The 19218-nt window shown below is 44.2% G+C and overlaps 1 protein-coding gene across 1 annotated transcript in view; it reads left to right on the forward strand.

The window, feature by feature from the left end:
- The window catches only part of LOC139767281 (discoidin domain-containing receptor 2-like), a 92489-nt gene extending 86702 nt beyond the window's left edge, over positions 1-5787 (forward strand). Inside the window, 2 exon segments of the mRNA XM_071696470.1 lie at positions 104-314; positions 1041-5787. Coding sequence (XP_071552571.1) covers positions 104-314; positions 1041-2749 — 1920 coding nt within the window. The 3' untranslated portion in view covers positions 2750-5787.
- The last annotated feature ends 13431 nt before the right edge of the window (positions 5788-19218 follow it).

Here is a 19218-nt window from a genome sequence, read left to right on the forward strand (position 1 = left end):
CTCTCCCTGGCAGATAGTTTCATATCCCTATCCCTGGTAGCTGTTCTCCCACGCTCCTCCCCGGCTGGTGTTCTCACATTCGTCGCCCATCTCCCTTCGGCAGGTGTTCGCCCGGGCGCGCGTGCTCTTCAGCGTGGGCGGGGAGCATTACCACGTGCTGGCGCCGGTGGAGTACGAGTACGTGGTGGATCGCATCTTTGAGAACGCTCGTAACGTGACCATCAAACTCCACAACGCCGCCGGCAAGTACGTCAAGCTGCAGCTATACTTCTCCCTCAGGTGGATCCTCATCTCCGAGGTCGCCTTCGACTCCGGTAAGTCCTGGCGGCTTCTGGTCCCGTTACTGCTGCTCCTTGTACTGTCGCTGTTACTTCTGCTGCTCCTACTGCTGCTGTTACTTGTGCTGCTCCTACTGATACTTCTGCGGCTTGCGCTCCTGTTCCTCCTGTAACCTTTCCCTCTAGTGGTTCCTCATTTCCGAGGTGGCACTGGACTCGAGCGAGTTCTGGGGGCTTCTGGTGCTGGTGTTACGTTCTCTTGCCTCGACTGCTGCTGTCACTGGATTCTTTATCTCCAAAGATGTCTTCACCGTTGTCGAGTTCATTGCTGATACTGCCAGCTTCTTCCCTACCTCCTGCTGTCATTTTCTGAATCATCGACCTTGGTCACCTTCGATTCTCCTATATTTTAGTGGTTTCTGGTAGCGTATGCTCTGTATCTTGCTATCGCTTTAACAAATACTCGTCAGAGAGGTGACCTTTTGAGTCTTATACATCTCTTTAGTCCTTATTTCATATATGACGGTGGAATATCCAATTATAGACTCATTAACTGATAAGACCAATGTAGTGTTAAGTATATTTGTTTTGCAAGAATTACTTTTGTTTCAAGAACGATCTGTCAGTAAAAAGTCGTTTCTTTTTTATTACGTGTCCATAAAGCCATAGAGTCGACCAGCATTCTGGTCTAATGGCATTTTTTGCCCTTGTATGTCTCCATACTGATGCTTCCCTTTTCTTGTGTTTTTCTTTCTGCCACAGTTCCTTGTGCCTGTAACCTGACAGATGAGGAGTTGGTGCTGACGACAGAGACGGTGAAGAAGTCGCTGTCGGAGGTACAGGACCAGACCCCTGTGGTGCCGGCCCAGGCCTCCTCGTCGGGATTTCTCGTTGGGGGACTGGCCACCTTGGGCGTAGTCTTCGGCGTGGTGCCCGTGGCCCTCTGCGTCCTCTACTACCGCTTCAGACTCTCCAAGAAGACCAAGACGCCTCCCTCTACCATCAACAGCGTCGATGCCAAGAAGGTCTCCATGAAAATGAAGGACTTCCACATCAACATGAACCTCACGCCGACGTCAAATGGCTACTCGAGGGCAAAGGGCGAGCTGTACGGTCACGTGACCATGGAGGAAGAGGCGGCGGCCATGTACCAGGAACCGTACAAGGGCCCGCTCCAAAACCCCGGGTACTACACCCTGGGACACTCCGTCACCCCGTCCGAGACGCCTCTCAAGTGCCAGCTGCCCATCGATACCGACGACTCCGTGGACTACGCCGTCCCCGACATCAACATGACGCCGCCTCCGCCTTTCTCCGATGTGTACTCTCCTCCTCCGCCGGTCCCGTTGACACGTCCCCCATCCACTCTCCCAACGGTGAGGAGTCGTAAGGACTCTCCCCTACCACCTCCCGTGCCTCCCATCCCACCGCCGCCGGAGCAGGAGTATTATGCCGCGCCACAGCTCTGCCACGCCACCAACATTCAGGGAGTTACCGGCTCGGTCATATACGCCGTTGCTGACGGTTCCAACGTTGTCAAGGACCGGCCGGTTCCCGAAGTGGCCCGGCAGTGCGTCCGGATCTTGGAGACACTAGGCGAGGGAAAGTTCGGGATGGTTCAACTGTGCGAGATCGAAGACCCCGCTGGTATACAAATGGTGGCCATGAAGAGCATCAGGCCGGGCGCCAGCGATGTTACCAAGAAGGATTTCCTACAGGAAGGTCGGATCCTCAGCCGACTAGATGACCCGAACATAGTGCAGCTGGTGGGGATGGTGACCCGCTCAGAGCCTCTGTGTATGCTGCTGGAGTATATGAACCACGGTGACCTGTACCAGTTCCTCAGGAAGCACCAGGGAGAGGGGACCATCATGCCGGTGAGTTTCACGGTCCCAGAGAGCGATGCGAACCTTCCAGTCCTCAGCTACGGAGCTCTTATCTATATATCGTCCCAAGTGGCCTCTGGAATGAAGCACTTGGAAGCCCTCAATGTGGTCCATCGTGACCTAGCCGCCCGCAACTGCCTAGTCGGTGATAAGTTAACGATCAAAATATCGGACTTTGGCATGAGTCGGCCTTTATATTCGAGTGATTACTATCGGTTAAGTGAGGGCAGGGCTCTCCTTCCCATCAGGTGGATGGCGTGGGAGTCCATCCTTCAAGGTCGGTTCTCCACCAAGAGTGACGTGTGGGCCTTCGGCGTGACCCTCTGGGAGATCCTGACGATGGCACGTCAGCAGCCCTACGAGGAACTGAGTGACGACGGCGTGTTGGAGAACGTGTCTCACTGCTACCATGGCGACGGCTCCGGTATGATGCTGTTGCCGCAGCCGCCTCTCTGTCCCAGGGAGATGTACGACATGATGGCCGCATGCTGGAGACCCAACGACCGCCAGCGGCCGCCCTTCTGGGAGATACACATGTTCCTTCAGCGCAAAAACTTAGGCTACACCCTCGACTACCTGGAATGAGGGCATCGCACGCCCCTCTAGCAGCTTGTGTCGTTCTTCCATACACGAAGGTCCTTTTCGGTGACCTTCAGTTCCTCTTGTGCGAAGAACAAAAAAAGTGTTCCGTGAATGACATCGTCTCAGGATGATGGATGCTCTTTCAGTCATCTGGAATCTTGCTTTCCCATAACCTCAGGCTATGCTTACCACAAAGGATTCACCCCCATACACCTCCAAAAGTTAATTACTCCACTGACTACTAAAGGCTTCTGTTCATCGTTCGATTAAACAGTGTTCTTCCAATCAAGACGAATATGAATGCCAAAAAAAAAAAAAAAAAAAAAAAAACCTGTCTTACCACTCCGGAAAAACGAATGCTAAGAAAAGCGAAGTATCAGGCATTGAAAGTTCTTATATATTTATCCTCGTGAAACTCCACCAATGTCATGTTCCAGATCGTTGTTGTGAAAGCTATTCTTTTCCAGTCAAAAGAGCTTTGCTCTCAGTACCAGTGAGTGGTTGTCTGTATGAAGGTCTTTTGTCAATGGCCTTCAAGTTTTTTCGACTTTATACTAGCACTGTAAATTAATGCGACCGGATTGTTCCACCTTCTTGTGCAACTCGAATGAACTAATTCTCCTGGAAGATGTCTTGAGGTCTTCTATTAATGACCATAGTAAGAAGAAAAGACGAGGAATGGACCGTTTCAAGACAAGATGCCCGCGCCTGGCTAAGGCCTGACGCATCTTGGGCAACAGTGACCTATTACACCTCCACTTAGAAGTATCAACAACTTCTAGGTCGCAAGAAGAAACTCCAAACTGAGAGTGGCGGACCACACTTCTGACATTGCTGTATATAGGAGCAAAGGTGGTCTTCAGTGGACTTGCGCATATCGTTTGTAATTTGAAGACTGAGACCAAGTCTTGGTCGGTTATCATGCTTTGTGTTGCCCTGCTCAGTGTGTCTCCAATCACGTGCCTAAGGTTAGCCACTCTCCAGGGTAAATGAATACATATATATATATACCAGTCTGTCAACACTACATACACAAATCACGCGGAACTTTTTTTGGGGGGATATATATTTGTAGTAATGTAGTAGTACTTGCTTTCCATCCCTGTGGGATTCTAAGTAGCAGGCTGTCCCATCTTGGTAGTTATCAGTGTGCGTGTGTTTCATCCAAAGGAATCTGCACTCATCAAACATGGACAACGTGTGATCACGTCAGAGCAAAGGACTTTTGAAAACCGAACTGTTACATATTGGGTCACAAGATTTGAACCTCCATTTTATCTTTCGTAACTTTAGTCACAGTAAGTGCTTCCACAATTCCTTTTTTTCTCTCTCTCTCTCCTGTTACGTTCTCAGACGTCTTTGTGTTGAGGTTCGCTTCGGCTGCATTTAATTGATAACCCGTTATGTAAACGGGTCCTGTGATTTATCTGTGATATAAATTAGTCAGGGATTGGTTATCAGTGAGAGACCAATAAACACGATTTCTTGCATAAATCTTTATGGTTATAGGATATTTTAATGAAGCAAAAAAGAAAGAAAGAAAGAAAAAGCTATAGTTTCAGAGAGTAGCACCCAATACTTCTATCAGCTACTCACAGAGTACCAACACTTCTGTCAGCTGCTCATTGAATACAGCTGCTCACAGAGTACCAACACTCTGCTAGCTGCTCACAGAGAGTACCAACACTCCTGCTAGCTGCTCACAGAGAGTACCAACACTCCTGCTAGCTGCTCACAGAGAGTACCAACACTTCTGTTAGCTGCTCACAGAGAGTACCAACACTCCTGCTAGCTGCTCACAGAGAGTACCAACACTTCTGTTAGCTGCTCACAGAGAGTACCAACACTCCTGCTAGCTGCTCACAGAGAGTACCAACACTCCTGCTAGCTGCTCACAGAGAGTACCAACACTTCTGTTAGCTGCTCACAGAGAGTACCAACACTCCTGCTAGCTGCTCACAGAGAGTACCAACACTTCTGTTAGCTGCTCACAGAGAGTACCAACACTCCTGCTAGCTGCTCAGTGAGAGTAGCAACACTTTTCAAGTCAGCTGAAGGAAAGTGTGTGTATGCGTGTGTGTGTGTGTGTGTGTGTGCGTAAATTAAGTTGCAGTTTCACGTGTTTCATGCAATACAATGACTGTAGCTCTTTTATCATGATGTTGGTAGATGTCAGTAGTTCTCAATGTCGGAAATCTTTTCAAAATACTCTGTTTGTCACCGATTCACAAGTGTTTTTATGTCCGCGTAACCAATTAATGGAATTTTCATGCTTCTAGTCAAATTGTCCGCAAACTCATTTAATACAAAAACAAAAAAAATTTAAGTAAAAATGAATGGCTACTTCAGAGGATGTTTAACATCCTCCATAGCTCTTTGTACTTTCGGGAGATAAGGTATTCATTAAGTAAATGATGATAAATGACGCAAGAATATCTCAAAGGAAACATATCCTGTAAGCAAAGAAACATATTGTACATAAATGCTAGTGTTATGATTATTTTATATTTTGTGAAAAGGGGGTGGTTAAAAATAAATGAATAATGGTGAAATATGAGAAAGCCTCTCTCACTACTGATGGCATTAACTCTACGGTGTTCCCCAAAGAGGGTGTGTCTCAATATTTCTTGATCTATATATATATATATATACTGTTGGTACGGCTATTGAAAGACGACTCATTATTAGAATTAAAACCAAAAAAGTAATACTTTGTTCACTGCCAAAAATGTATACTTCAATATACATCCGTGGAGTAAAATATATATTATATATATATATGGTTGAGGAAGCCGTAATGTTTTAAGATGAAAAGCCGTAAATTAAAATCAAAATATTTACATTACTTCAAATATATATATGAATTCGATATTAGAAACCCGGGGACACCGTTTGAGATGTACAATAAATATACATATATATATATTTTTTGTAAAGTGCGTGTGTGTATGTGTGTGTGTGCGTGTCTCCTACTGTCTTCATACTTGCTATGTTGTATTTTTTACTGAATTGTATGAAATAAAGACATGTATATAACTGGATGCTGACTTTATTTTCTAGTGTAAGAATACCTTCAGACTGCACACACAATGATAAAAACTTGTGTAACCAAATTATACATATTCCTAAAATATCTCATAAGAAATAGGGACAGAAGTCAAAAGCGCAAAGACTTTGAAATAGAATCACTCCCGAAACAATGCCAATGAATGAGAAAGAGAGACAGAGGGATAATGATGATGAAGAGAGTGTTACCCGATGAATCAGATGAACAAACAGAGGGAGGGGGAGAAGTACCCAACTCTGGCGAAGGATGGAAGATGGTCACACTAACCCGACTCCACCACGCGAAGCACTTCTAAACCGACAACATCCTCTCTCTCTCCTTTGACACCACGAACACATTAAACTGCACAGAAAACGGCTACAAACCAACCAAAAACCTTTGACTGAGCACTTGTTATATTTATATACAAAATCCACCCAGACCGCACCTTTGAATGCTACTGACACATACAAAACCCTTAAGCATTCCCCTGCAGGAGGTTCTGACATGTCCAGCTCCCACATACAAAACACACAACAGCAATCCAGACATTTCAGGACACCTTCAGCCGCTCGTAGCCATGCATCTGAAACGCATGGCTACATCCTGGATGGCTTTTAACCAACCACAGTTCAAGATACAACCTGGACGGCTTTTAACCACCCACAGTTGCCCTCTCCCAAAGTACTATCTACATTAGACATCTGTAAGGCATTGGAAATCATTTTCTGACAATCTTATGTAAAAGATAACTAAAACTTACCTCCAAACTAATACAGTAGTACTCACCAATACAATGGCACAGACTAATACAGTAGTACTCAAATACAGTGGCACAGACTAATACAGTAGTACTCAAATACAGTGGCACAGACTAATACAGTAGTACTCAAATACAGTGGCACAGACTAATACAGTAGTACTCAAATACAGTGGCACAGACTAATACAGTAGTACTCAAATACAGTGGCACAGACTAATACAGTAGTACTCAAATACAGTGGCACAGACTAATACAGTAGTACTCACCAATACAATGGCACAGACTAATACAGTAGTACTCAAATACAGTGGCACAGACTAATACAGTAGTACTCAAATACAGTGGCACAGACTAATACAGTAGTACTCAAATACAGTGGCACAGACTAATACAGTAGTACTCAAATACAGTGGCACAGACTAATACAGTAGTACTCAAATACAGTGGCACAGACTAATACAGTAGTACTCAAATACAGTGGCACAGACTAATACAGTAGTACTCAAATACAGTGGCACAGACTAATACAGTAGTACTCACCAATACAATGGCACAGACTAATACAGTAGTACTCACCAATACAATGGCACAGACTAATACAGTAGTACTCAAATACAGTGGCACAGACTAATACAGTAGTACTCAAATACAGTGGCACAGACTAATACAGTAGTACTCAAATACAGTGGCACAGACTAATACAGTAGTACTCAAATACAGTGGCACAGACTAATACAGTAGTACTCACCAATACAATGGCACAGACTAATACAGTAGTACTCAAATACAGTGGCACAGACTAATACAGTAGTACTCAAATACAGTGGCACAGACTAATACAGTAGTACTCAAATACAGTGGCACAGACTAATACAGTAGTACTCAAATACAGTGGCACAGACTAATACAGTAGTACTCAAATACAGTGGCACAGACTAATACAGTAGTACTCAAATACAGTGGCACAGACTAATACAGTAGTACTCACCAATACAATGGCACAGACTAATACAGTAGTACTCAAATACAGTGGCACAGACTAATACAGTAGTACTCAAATACAGTGGCACAGACTAATACAGTAGTACTCAAATACAGTGGCACAGACTAATACAGTAGTACTCAAATACAGTGGCACAGACTAATACAGTAGTACTCAAATACAGTGGCACAGACTAATACAGTAGTACTCAAATACAGTGGCACAGACTAATACAGTAGTACTCAAATACAGTGGCACAGACTAATACAGTAGTACTCAAATACAGTGGCACAGACTAATACAGTAGTACTCAAATACAGTGGCACAGACTAATACAGTAGTACTCAAATACAGTGGCACAGACTAATACAGTAGTACTCAAATACAGTGGCACAGACTAATACAGTAGTACTCAAATACAGTGGCACAGACTAATACAGTAGTACTCACCAATACAATGGCACAGACTAATACAGTAGTACTCAAATACAGTGGCACAGACTAATACAGTAGTACTCAAATACAGTGGCACAGACTAATACAGTAGTACTCAAATACAGTGGCACAGACTAATACAGTAGTACTCACCAATACAATGGCACAGACTAATACAGTAGTACTCACCAATACAATGGCACAGACTAATACAGTAGTACTCACCAATACAATGGCACAGACTAATACAGTAGTACTCAAATACAGTGGCACAGACTAATACAGTAGTACTCACCAATACAATGGCACAGACTAATACAGTAGTACTCAAATACAGTGGCACAGACTAATACAGTAGTACTCAAATACAGTGGCACAGACTAATACAGTAGTACTCAAATACAGTGGCACAGACTAATACAGTAGTACTCACCAATACAATGGCACAGACTAATACAGTAGTACTCACCAATACAATGGCACAGACTAATACAGTAGTACTCACCAATACAATGGCACAGACTAATACAGTAGTACTCACCAATACAATGGCACAGACTAATACAGTAGTACTCAAATACAGTGGCACAGACTAATACAGTAGTACTCACCAATACAATGGCACAGACTAATACAGTAGTACTCAAATACAGTGGCACAGACTAATACAGTAGTACTCAAATACAGTGGCACAGACTAATACAGTAGTACTCAAATACAGTGGCACAGACTAATACAGTAGTACTCAAATACAGTGGCACAGACTAATACAGTAGTACTCAAATACAGTGGCACAGACTAATACAGTAGTACTCAAATACAGTGGCACAGACTAATACAGTAGTACTCACCAATACAATGGCACAGACTAATACAGTAGTACTCACCAATACAATGGCACAGACTAATACAGTAGTACTCAAATACAGTGGCACAGACTAATACAGTAGTACTCAAATACAGTGGCACAGACTAATACAGTAGTACTCACCAATACAATGGCACAGACTAATACAGTAGTACTCAAATACAGTGGCACAGACTAATACAGTAGTACTCACCAATACAATGGCACAGACTAATACAGTAGTACTCAAATACAGTGGCACAGACTAATACAGTAGTACTCACCAATACAATGGCACAGACTAATACAGTAGTACTCAAATACAGTGGCACAGACTAATACAGTAGTACTCAAATACAGTGGCACAGACTAATACAGTAGTACTCAAATACAGTGGCACAGACTAATACAGTAGTACTCACCAATACAATGGCACAGACTAATACAGTAGTACTCACCAATACAATGGCACAGACTAATACAGTAGTACTCAAATACAGTGGCACAGACTAATACAGTAGTACTCACCAATACAATGGCACAGACTAATACAGTAGTACTCAAATACAGTGGCACAGACTAATACAGTAGTACTCACCAATACAATGGCACAGACTAATACAGTAGTACTCACCAATACAATGGCACAGACTAATACAGTAGTACTCAAATACAGTGGCACAGACTAATACAGTAGTACTCAAATACAGTGGCACAGACTAATACAGTAGTACTCAAATACAGTGGCACAGACTAATACAGTAGTACTCAAATACAGTGGCACAGACTAATACAGTAGTACTCACCAATACAATGGCACAGACTAATACAGTAGTACTCAAATACAGTGGCACAGACTAATACAGTAGTACTCAAATACAGTGGCACAGACTAATACAGTAGTACTCAAATACAGTGGCACAGACTAATACAGTAGTACTCACCAATACAATGGCACAGACTAATACAGTAGTACTCACCAATACAATGGCACAGACTAATACAGTAGTACTCACCAATACAATGGCACAGACTAATACAGTAGTACTCAAATACAGTGGCACAGACTAATACAGTAGTACTCAAATACAGTGGCACAGACTAATACAGTAGTACTCAAATACAGTGGCACAGACTAATACAGTAGTACTCAAATACAGTGGCACAGACTAATACAGTAGTACTCAAATACAGTGGCACAGACTAATACAGTAGTACTCAAATACAGTGGCACAGACTAATACAGTAGTACTCAAATACAGTGGCACAGACTAATACAGTAGTACTCAAATACATTGGCGCAGACTAATACAGTAGTACTCACCAATACAATGGCACAGACTAATACAGTAGTACTCAAATACAGTGGCACAGACTAATACAGTAGTACTCAAATACAGTAGCATTATAACGCAGTGTATCACTCAGAACACTGTAGCACTCATGAATATACGTATATACATGAGGGAAATGAAGAGCGAGACAAATGGGTGCGAGGAAAGAACTAAAGAGCCGGATATGGGGAGGAAATGGGACACTGTCAGGTCGGGGAGAGAAAGAGTATGCGGAGGGGAGAGGGATGGACAACAGCACACGGAAATAGTCAAGTTGAGAGGGCTTTTTATCTATTCACGGTCCAGCGGGACAACGCAAGGGTACTTTCTAAAAACGAGAGATGAGTTGTATTTAATAATATATATATAGTATCTTTCCTGATGATGTGATCATTACACGAAAGTGCACTTGGGAACTTGCCGTGTTTCATTTCCTCGTGGACTCAAAGGAATATATATTCCTTAACTAGCAAAAAAAAAAAAAAAAAAAACTTGATACAAGACCATCACTGAAGAAAAACTTTTGAGGAATAAGCTTACATCTTACGGACAATGCTGGAGGAAAATAACGAGTAATGATTAAAAAAAAAATGATTTGGCTGATGGTTTCAGTTAAGCTACCTGAACTCTGACGACACTGAAGGCATAACTCGCCTCTATTCCTGAAGCTGAATCATATTTTCTTTCAGCGTTACAACGTAATCCTTCGGGTTAAGATATCCTGGAGGATGTAATATAGGATCCGAACCCTTGGCTTTATGCACAGGATACAGGTTGGTGGTAATAGGATCCTTCGCTCCTTATACTAGAGCAGAGCCGCAAGGGAGGAGGAAGAAATCTGGACACTACTACGCAGATGTACGACGCAGGAGCACGTATAAAGGGCAACGAAAACGGCCTCTGGAATATTCTATAAAGGTGAGTAGTAGTAGCGGTTGTAGAGTAGTAGTAGTAGTCATAGTAATAGTAGTAGTAGTAGCAGGGTAGTAGCGGTTGTAGAGCAGTAGTTGTAGCAGTAGTCGTAGTAGTAACTAGAGTATTAGCAGCAGTAGGAATAGTTGCGGTACAGTAGTAGTAGCAATAAAAGTAGCAGTGGTAGAGCAGTAGTAGAAGCAGCAGTAGTGCAGTAGCACTAGTAGTAGTACAGTAACGATGATAATACTATGGGTCGTGGTGGCCATGATGATAACGACCCGCCACACCCGTGGGCTGCTGTAGGCTCTCAACACTATCTGTTTATTATGCAAACTCGGTATTCTTTTATTTTTTTCCGGGGCGCAATTTAACACATGATAATCTCCGGCTAAATGACTTAACATTCCAGACACATCCCGCCCGGCTAATGCTATGCCAAGTATTCTAAACTTTCCTTAACAAGATGCGAAACTTTTGCCAAATTAATTCGGCGACACTCGCAAGGGGGTGATAGTGTCATCGTTTTGTATATTTGCTGGAAGCTTCCTCGTCTCTGTGCTGTTCTGTCCCAGGTGTTCAACTGTTACCTCTTTATCTTGCCGTCTTGCTCATCTTTATATTCAGTTCTTTTCTCCAGCATCCGAGCTTCAAGTAACCGCATCTCTTCCACTCACTCGTTTTAACCACTTTATTCTTTTCTTAATCTCTCTTTCCAGTCCTTCTAAATCTCTCAAGTGAATTTCATCCGTCCAAACCAGTGCTACTGTCCTTTTCTTTATCCCTTAATAGTCCTTCTTGGCGTCGACACCAGCGTTCCAGTCACACACATTAGCGTTTTAAGACGTATCTTATCCAGTTTATCTTCCTTGGTCCTTCCAGGCAGCATACCAAGACCGACCTTATCAATTTTCATTTTCGTCAGCTATTCCAGGTGGCTAAAACCAGCGTTCCAGAACCTCCCTCATCCCCCCGCAGTCTCCGTCCTCAGTCCCATGCCGACAAGCCAGAGTTCCAAGCTATGTTTCATCTCCTTCCTATCTCATTTCTCCTTGTCAGTCGGTTCTTCATCGTCCAAGACTCAGCCACATACCAGGTAGGTGTAGCAGCGTTCCAGACCATATCTTATCTTTCTTCCTCTCTCTCTCATTCCTTCGAGGTCGCTACATTTCTCCCTCCTCTTTCCAGGCCATACCTTATTCTTCCTTTCTCATCTTCAATCTTCCAGGCGGCTAAACCGACGTTCCTGACATTAATCTAAGGCCCTTTCTACTTCCCCAGACCACTGGGTCGCGAATACTGGCGTTCCAGGAGGCTATTTTTTTCTTTTACTTTATTTTTCTCAGAACACTGCATCGGCTTTTTAGGCCCTGACTTTACTGCCTTTCCAGCTTCTTATTTCTTCCAAGCGCTTCATACCATCGCTTCTCTCTTCTCCGTATATTCTTCCATTGTTTAATCTTACTTTAGCCTTCATTATCTTCCAAGACCTTTCCTTTCCTCTCTTCCAGATCCTTCCGGACCGTTACGCTAGCATTTAAAATCATACCCTCCTCCCCTTTTTCTCCCTCCTCCGTCCTTCCAGGCGGCTAACCAGCGTTCCAGACACATCATCTAGTCACCATTACGGCCGGTCCCGCTGCCTAACTCCTTCCAGCTGCCATTAATTCCCCAGAGGTTTTACAGGTCTGGTTGGCGGTGTGCAAGCTAATGGCCGAGAAACTCAAGAGTTGTACACCACTTGTAGAGGCTGGAATTGCCGCTGCTGCTGCTGTTGTTACTGTTGGTGTTGTGGCGATGGTGGTGGTAGAGTGGTGGTGGTGATGTTGACGCCAACTGGAGCTGGGAGAGTGATGTTAATTTCGGGATGTTAAAGTTCACTGTTGAGCACCAGTTTAGTCGGTTGTGGTGGTGTGAAAGGCACTAGTGTTGTTGTAGTTGTTGTTGGTGATGGTGGTAGGAGTATTGGTGGAGGTGGTGATGTTTGTTGCCGACTTCCGCTGTTGGTGTTATTGAAGTCTCCAATGCTGGAGATACTGTTGGCGTGTTCTTCTTAGCTGGTGATGATGATGCTGGCGATGTTCCTGGTAGAACTGGCTGTGCTGGCGATGTTCCTGGTAGAACTGGCTGTGCTGGCGATGTTCCTGGTAGAACTGGCTGTGCTGGCGATGTTCCTGGTAGAACTGGCTGTGCTGGCGATGTTGTTGGCGATGTTATTGGAATAATGTGTTATACCAGATTAATTCACGGGACACGATCTTCAGCTGGAGTGTTGTGGATGGTGGTAACAGTGTGGTGACTGTTGTTGGCGAGGGTGGTAACAGTGTGGTGACTGTTGTTGGCGAGGGTGGTAACAGTGTGGTGAGGTGGCAATGTTGTTGTCGAAGCTGGCGTGTTGGCGAAGATGTATGGCAGCTCAGCTGTTGTTGTCAATGGTGAGTGTCATTTAGGTGTTGTTGTTGGTGTTATTGTTACACTTTCCCTTCTTGTTGTTCTTGTTACTGCAGCTGTTGTTGTCGAGGTTGACATAAGAGGCGATTTCCGTGTACTGTCTCCTGCCTCTCCTTCGGCGAAACCAGATCTGAGAAACGCTACGAAACGAGAAATATAACAAAAAATACTACAGAGTAACGAGTCGAACACCCTGGAGTTTATAGAACATTCGACCCACAACCCACACGCCCATCCACCTAGATCTAGCAACAACAGAACACCAGACTCAAAAGGAATTCCGTGAACCACGATACCCATTAACAGAACAGTAACACCTCTATAGAAAGTAGGTTAAAAAAAGAAAAAAAAATAGCCCTCACACCCCTCAAAAAAAAAAATTTTGCTACAGAAAACGAAGAGGAAAAAAGCAAAATTCGACTTCCCCTCCAAAACAGACAAAGACAATCCCTCTTTCTCTCTCTCTCTCCCTCAGACGTCTTGTAGGATCTGATGCTCCCTGTCCATGAAGGAAAGTCGGTCTAGATCCTCCCGAGGCGTGTTGGCCGAAGGATAAGGCAGGGGAATCTCCCGCAAGGGATTTACTTCTCCCCCAAAAGGGAGGGATTCCCTACCTAGGATTTCTCTCTCTCTCTCTCTCTCTCTCTCTCTCTCTCTCTCTCTCTCTCTCTCTCTCTCTCTCTCTCTCTCTCTCTCTGACGTCTGGTAAGAGGAATGAGGAACGGATGGCCATCGTCCACAGAGCCTTTCAATTATACAGCGGCTTTCGAAAAAGGGGGTGGTTGGAGGGATGGAGGGAGGGAGCGACATGTTTGTTATAGTTAGGCCGTATTTTCTTCCCCTCGTTTTCTAAGCAGAATCGATCGAAAGACGAAACAATAAAAAGAAGGATTGCATTATGCTTCGATCCTTTTTTCCTTTCTTTAACGGGTCGTAAAAAAACGAGGGAAACAGAATGATAAGGAAATAGAGGAAGCTGCGACGGTAATGGGAAAATAACGTCGAAAGAATATGAAAAATACTTGAAATATCTGGCTTGAACAAATTTCTTAAAGAAGAAAAAGAGAAGGAGGAAGAAGAAGAAGGGGGAACTCAAGCAAAGCTTGAACAAATTTCTTGAAGAAGAGAAGGAAGAAGAAGAAGGGGGAACTCAAGCAAATCTTGCATAAATCCCCACTCCCTACCACCGTCAGGGTTGGCGTAATAAATACGTTGCGTGTCGCGGATGCGGTGGAAGCGACCAACGGCGACGGGCAGATAAAGTGTCGGGTATACTCTATAAATCTAGCGGCCGTCTGACCAACTGTCCCAGGAGGAGGAATAGACGAGATGGGAGAGGGGTGGATGGTGGGGTCGGTCGGTCTCTCTCTCTCTCTCTCTCTCTCTCTCTCTCTCTCTCTCTCTCTCTCTCTCTCTCTCTCTCTCTCTCCTACAGCTGTGGGGCGAGGGGACCAAAAGGGTGGTGGCTGGGATAGGAGGGATAGAAAGCACAGTACGTGATTACTGGGAGAGCAGAGGGATAGAAAGGGGATGGAAACTGACTGGAAGGAAGTGGGATAGTGTCTGATGTTAGGGTAAGAGAGGGGGAGAGGGATAGATGGGATAGAACCCGATGACTGAGAAGGAATGGGGAGAGAGGGACAGAAGGGAGGGAGGAACCTGATGATACTGGAGCAGAAGGGGATAGGAGCTGGGGGGAGGAGGGGGAGGATAGAAGCAAAATGGGATGGGTATAGAAACTGGATGACACAAACGGGAAAAGAAAGGATAGGAAATGACAACAGAGACAGATAATAGGGAGATGGAATACTGAAAATGAAAAAAAAAAAAATGAAAGCCAAAGAGAAGGATTGAACTGGACGAAGAAGAATGAGGAGGAACTGGACAGAATTCAAACCACAGTGGAGATGGAATAGCAGTAATGTAACAAGGGGAATGACCATTTCAAATGTAATCCGCTGACATACTCCCTTGACATTGTAAATGTAATCGAGGAACATGTAATCACCTAATTATTTTCAAGAGACCAACATGTGGCGTGATGGTAGGGGAAAAGGGCCCACCTGATGACCTCACCGACACGTAATTTACGAATTACTTTAAAACGAAAATGGGAGGGGGGGAAATGGGAGATGGTAAAATTACCAACCGGACCAAAAGGTAATTTAAGTGAGAGAATGAGTTAAGGGACTAATTACAAGTTGGGATAAGACTAAGAATTACCTTCAACCAAAAGAAAAAGGGGATAAATGACAGAAGAACCCAAGACATCTCCAAACACCCATAAATAATAACAGATTAACTAATTCATTTATGAGATGAAGAAGACGAGGAAATCGCCAACATGAACACAACACAAAATTAAATCCCTACCCTACTGATATATGGCCGACAAGACCTGGACTCCAGGAGGCCTAAGACATTTACCTTGCGCCACGTCCCACCACCACCACACTGGAGGTGGAGGGAGCGAGGTGGAGTGAGGGAGGGCAGGCAGGCAGGCAGCCCAGGGTGCAAATCCCAGCTAAAAATCCCCGGGCCTATGGCAGGAATGGGAGTAAATTGTGTTGCCACTCTTTTCAATTTTCTGGACCATAAAGTCGGCGAGGGAGGGAGGGAGGGAGGGAAAATAAGTTGGGGAGGGGGGGAGGTTGCTGTAGTCCGCCTGCTGGCCTCCGTCTAAGGAGACGATTCAAGACGCACACACACACACTGTCACACACACACACACACACACTGTCACACACACACACACACACACACTCACACACACACACTCACACATACACACACAGTCACTCACACATACACACACACAGTGTCACACTGTGTCACACATAATTCAATAAAGTTACTTATACATTTACCTATTCATTTTTCGTTTGTGTGTGTGTGTGTTGTGTGTGTGTGTGTGTGTGTGTGTTTCCCGGCGGAATGGCTGCCTAGACGGGGAGGGCTCGAGGTGAAGAATTTATAGTTACACAATTTATATAATGGGATTCCTCTGCGCTTGATTAAAACAAACTCTCGTTCCGACGTTGCGTTTTCTAGCCACCATTTATCTAAAAAACTTTCATTTACGTTGATCTACTTCAGTCTGACGTAGATGATTTCGATCCTGTCTCGGTAGATGGAGGAAGGTACGGTAGATTTTCGTTAAAAAGTGTTCAAGTTTCTGTAACTGATGTTCAATGATATTATACAGGATGGTGTCCATTTGGTTGAACTTCGTGTGTTATAGAATGGAAAGCGGTGATATCACTTCGAAAAAGGGGTCTATATATAAATATATATATATATATATATATATATATATATATATATATATATATATATATATATATATGCATCTGTGATCTTTCCATCACATCAGAACATCTACCTATTGTTTATCTTTCGTAATGTTATGCGTGCCCTTTAGCAACATCTACTACGTCGGTTCAACGGCCCTTGAGTACGACGGTACGACCTTTGAGCACGACCAGACGATGGCTTGGCCTCTTGACCTAACCCATTACCAAGGGTCAGGTCAAAGACTAGGGGAGAGGGGTCTTGCCCAGAAGTATTACAGTCGTGCTCATGGGCCATACACAGTCTTGCTCAAGGACCATGCCGTCGTGCTCAAGGGCAGTGCCGTCGTGCCCAAGGACCGTGCCGTCGTGCCCAAGGGCCGTGCCGTCGTGCTTAAGGTCCATGGACACCGTCATGCCCAAGGGCCATAACACCTTTATGCTCAACAACTCGACGCATGAAGGCGGGTCGGCCAACGCTAAGAGCCACTGGCCACCTCCCCTCCCATCACCCACCCACCCCCGACCACAACTGGGCCTCGTGGTGGTGGTCCATTTAGCAGAGTGGCCCGTTAATGGCGGCCAGCAATGGCCACTAGAGCCACTCCGAGGATATCAAGAAGCAGGAGGAGGAGGAGGGGATAAAGGGGGAGGTGGTAAGGTTGGGAAGTGGGGAGAAAGGACCATTAACTGGGCGACTACCACCATAAGAATGAAGAGTCGTGGAGGGAAGTGTGTGAGAGGGTGTGTTATGTTGTGGCGGAAGTGTATAACAGAGTTTCCCCGTGTTGGTAATCCTTGAAAGTGATGAATTCAGGAAGGCAAGAAGGATGATTAACACATAAGGAATACCTCGTTAATTAAATAAATTAATATATATATATATATATATATATATATATATATATATATATATATATATATATATATACTAATCCAAAGGGAAATTAGATACGGTAAGTTCCCAAGTGCATTTTCGTGTAATGATCACATCAGGGAAGATACAAGAATGAAATATAACAGTCAGTTGATTATATATATATATATATATATATATATATATATATATATATATATATATATTTTTTTTTTTTTTTTTTTTTTTTTTTATACTTTGTCGCTGTCTCCCGCGTTTGCGAGGTAGCGCAAGGAAACAGACGAAAGAAATGGCCCAACCCCCCCCCCCCCATACACATGTATATACATACGTCCACACACGCAAATATACATACCTACACAGCTTTCCATGGTTTACCCCAGACGCTTCACATGCCTTGATTCAATCCACTGACAGCACGTCAACCCCGGTATACCACATCGCTCCAATTCACTCTATTCCTTGCCCTCCTTTCACCCTCCTGCATGTTCAGGCCCCGATCACACAAAATATTTTTCACTCCATCTTTCCACCTCCAATTTGGTCTCCCTCTTCTCCTCGTTCCCTCCACCTCCGACACATATATCCTCTTGGTCAATCTTTCCTCACTCATTCTCTCCATGTGCCCAAACCACTTCAAAGCACCCTCTTCTGCTCTCTCAACCATGCTCTTTTTATTTCCACACATCTCTCTTACCCTTACGTTACTCACTCGATCAAACCACCTCACACCACACATTGTCCTCAAACATCTCATTTCCAGCACATCCATCCTCCTGCGCACAACTCTATCCATAGCCCACGCCTCGCAACCATACAACATTGTTGGAACCACTATTCCTTCAAACATACCCATTTTTGCTTTCCGAGATAATGTTCTCGACTTCCACACATTCTTCAAGGCCCCCAGAATTTTCGCCCCCTCCCCCACCCTATGATCCACTTCCGCTTCCATGGTTCCATCCGCTGCCAGATCCACTCCCAGATATCTAAAACACTTCACTTCCTCCAGTTTTTCTCCATTCAAACTCACCTCCCAATTGACTTGACCCTCAACCCTACTGTACCTAATAACCTTGCTCTTATTCACATTTACTCTTAACTTTCTTCTTCCACACACTTTACCAAACTCAGTCACCAGCTTCTGCAGTTTCTCACATGAATCAGCCACCAGCGCTGTATCATCAGCGAACAACAACTGACTCACTTCCCAAGCTCTCTCATCCCCAACAGACTTCATACTTGCCCCTCTTTCCAAAACTCTTGCATTTACCTCCCTAACAACCCCATCCATAAACAAATTAAACAACCATGGAGACATCACACACCCCTGCCGCAAACCTACATTCACTGAGAACCAATCACTTTCCCTCTTCTAACTACACGCCTTGCTCTCGTAACCACTTTTCTAAACTTTCTTTACTGATCTACTTTCCAGTCTGACGTAGATATTCATCCTGTTCGTAATGAAGTACGATTTTCGTTAAAAGTGTTCTTCGAACTGATGTTCAATGACTATTACGGATGATCCATAG

Source organism: Panulirus ornatus, chromosome 59, assembly GCF_036320965.1.
Source record: "Panulirus ornatus isolate Po-2019 chromosome 59, ASM3632096v1, whole genome shotgun sequence".
Classification (NCBI taxonomy): Eukaryota; Metazoa; Arthropoda; class Malacostraca; order Decapoda; family Palinuridae; genus Panulirus; species Panulirus ornatus.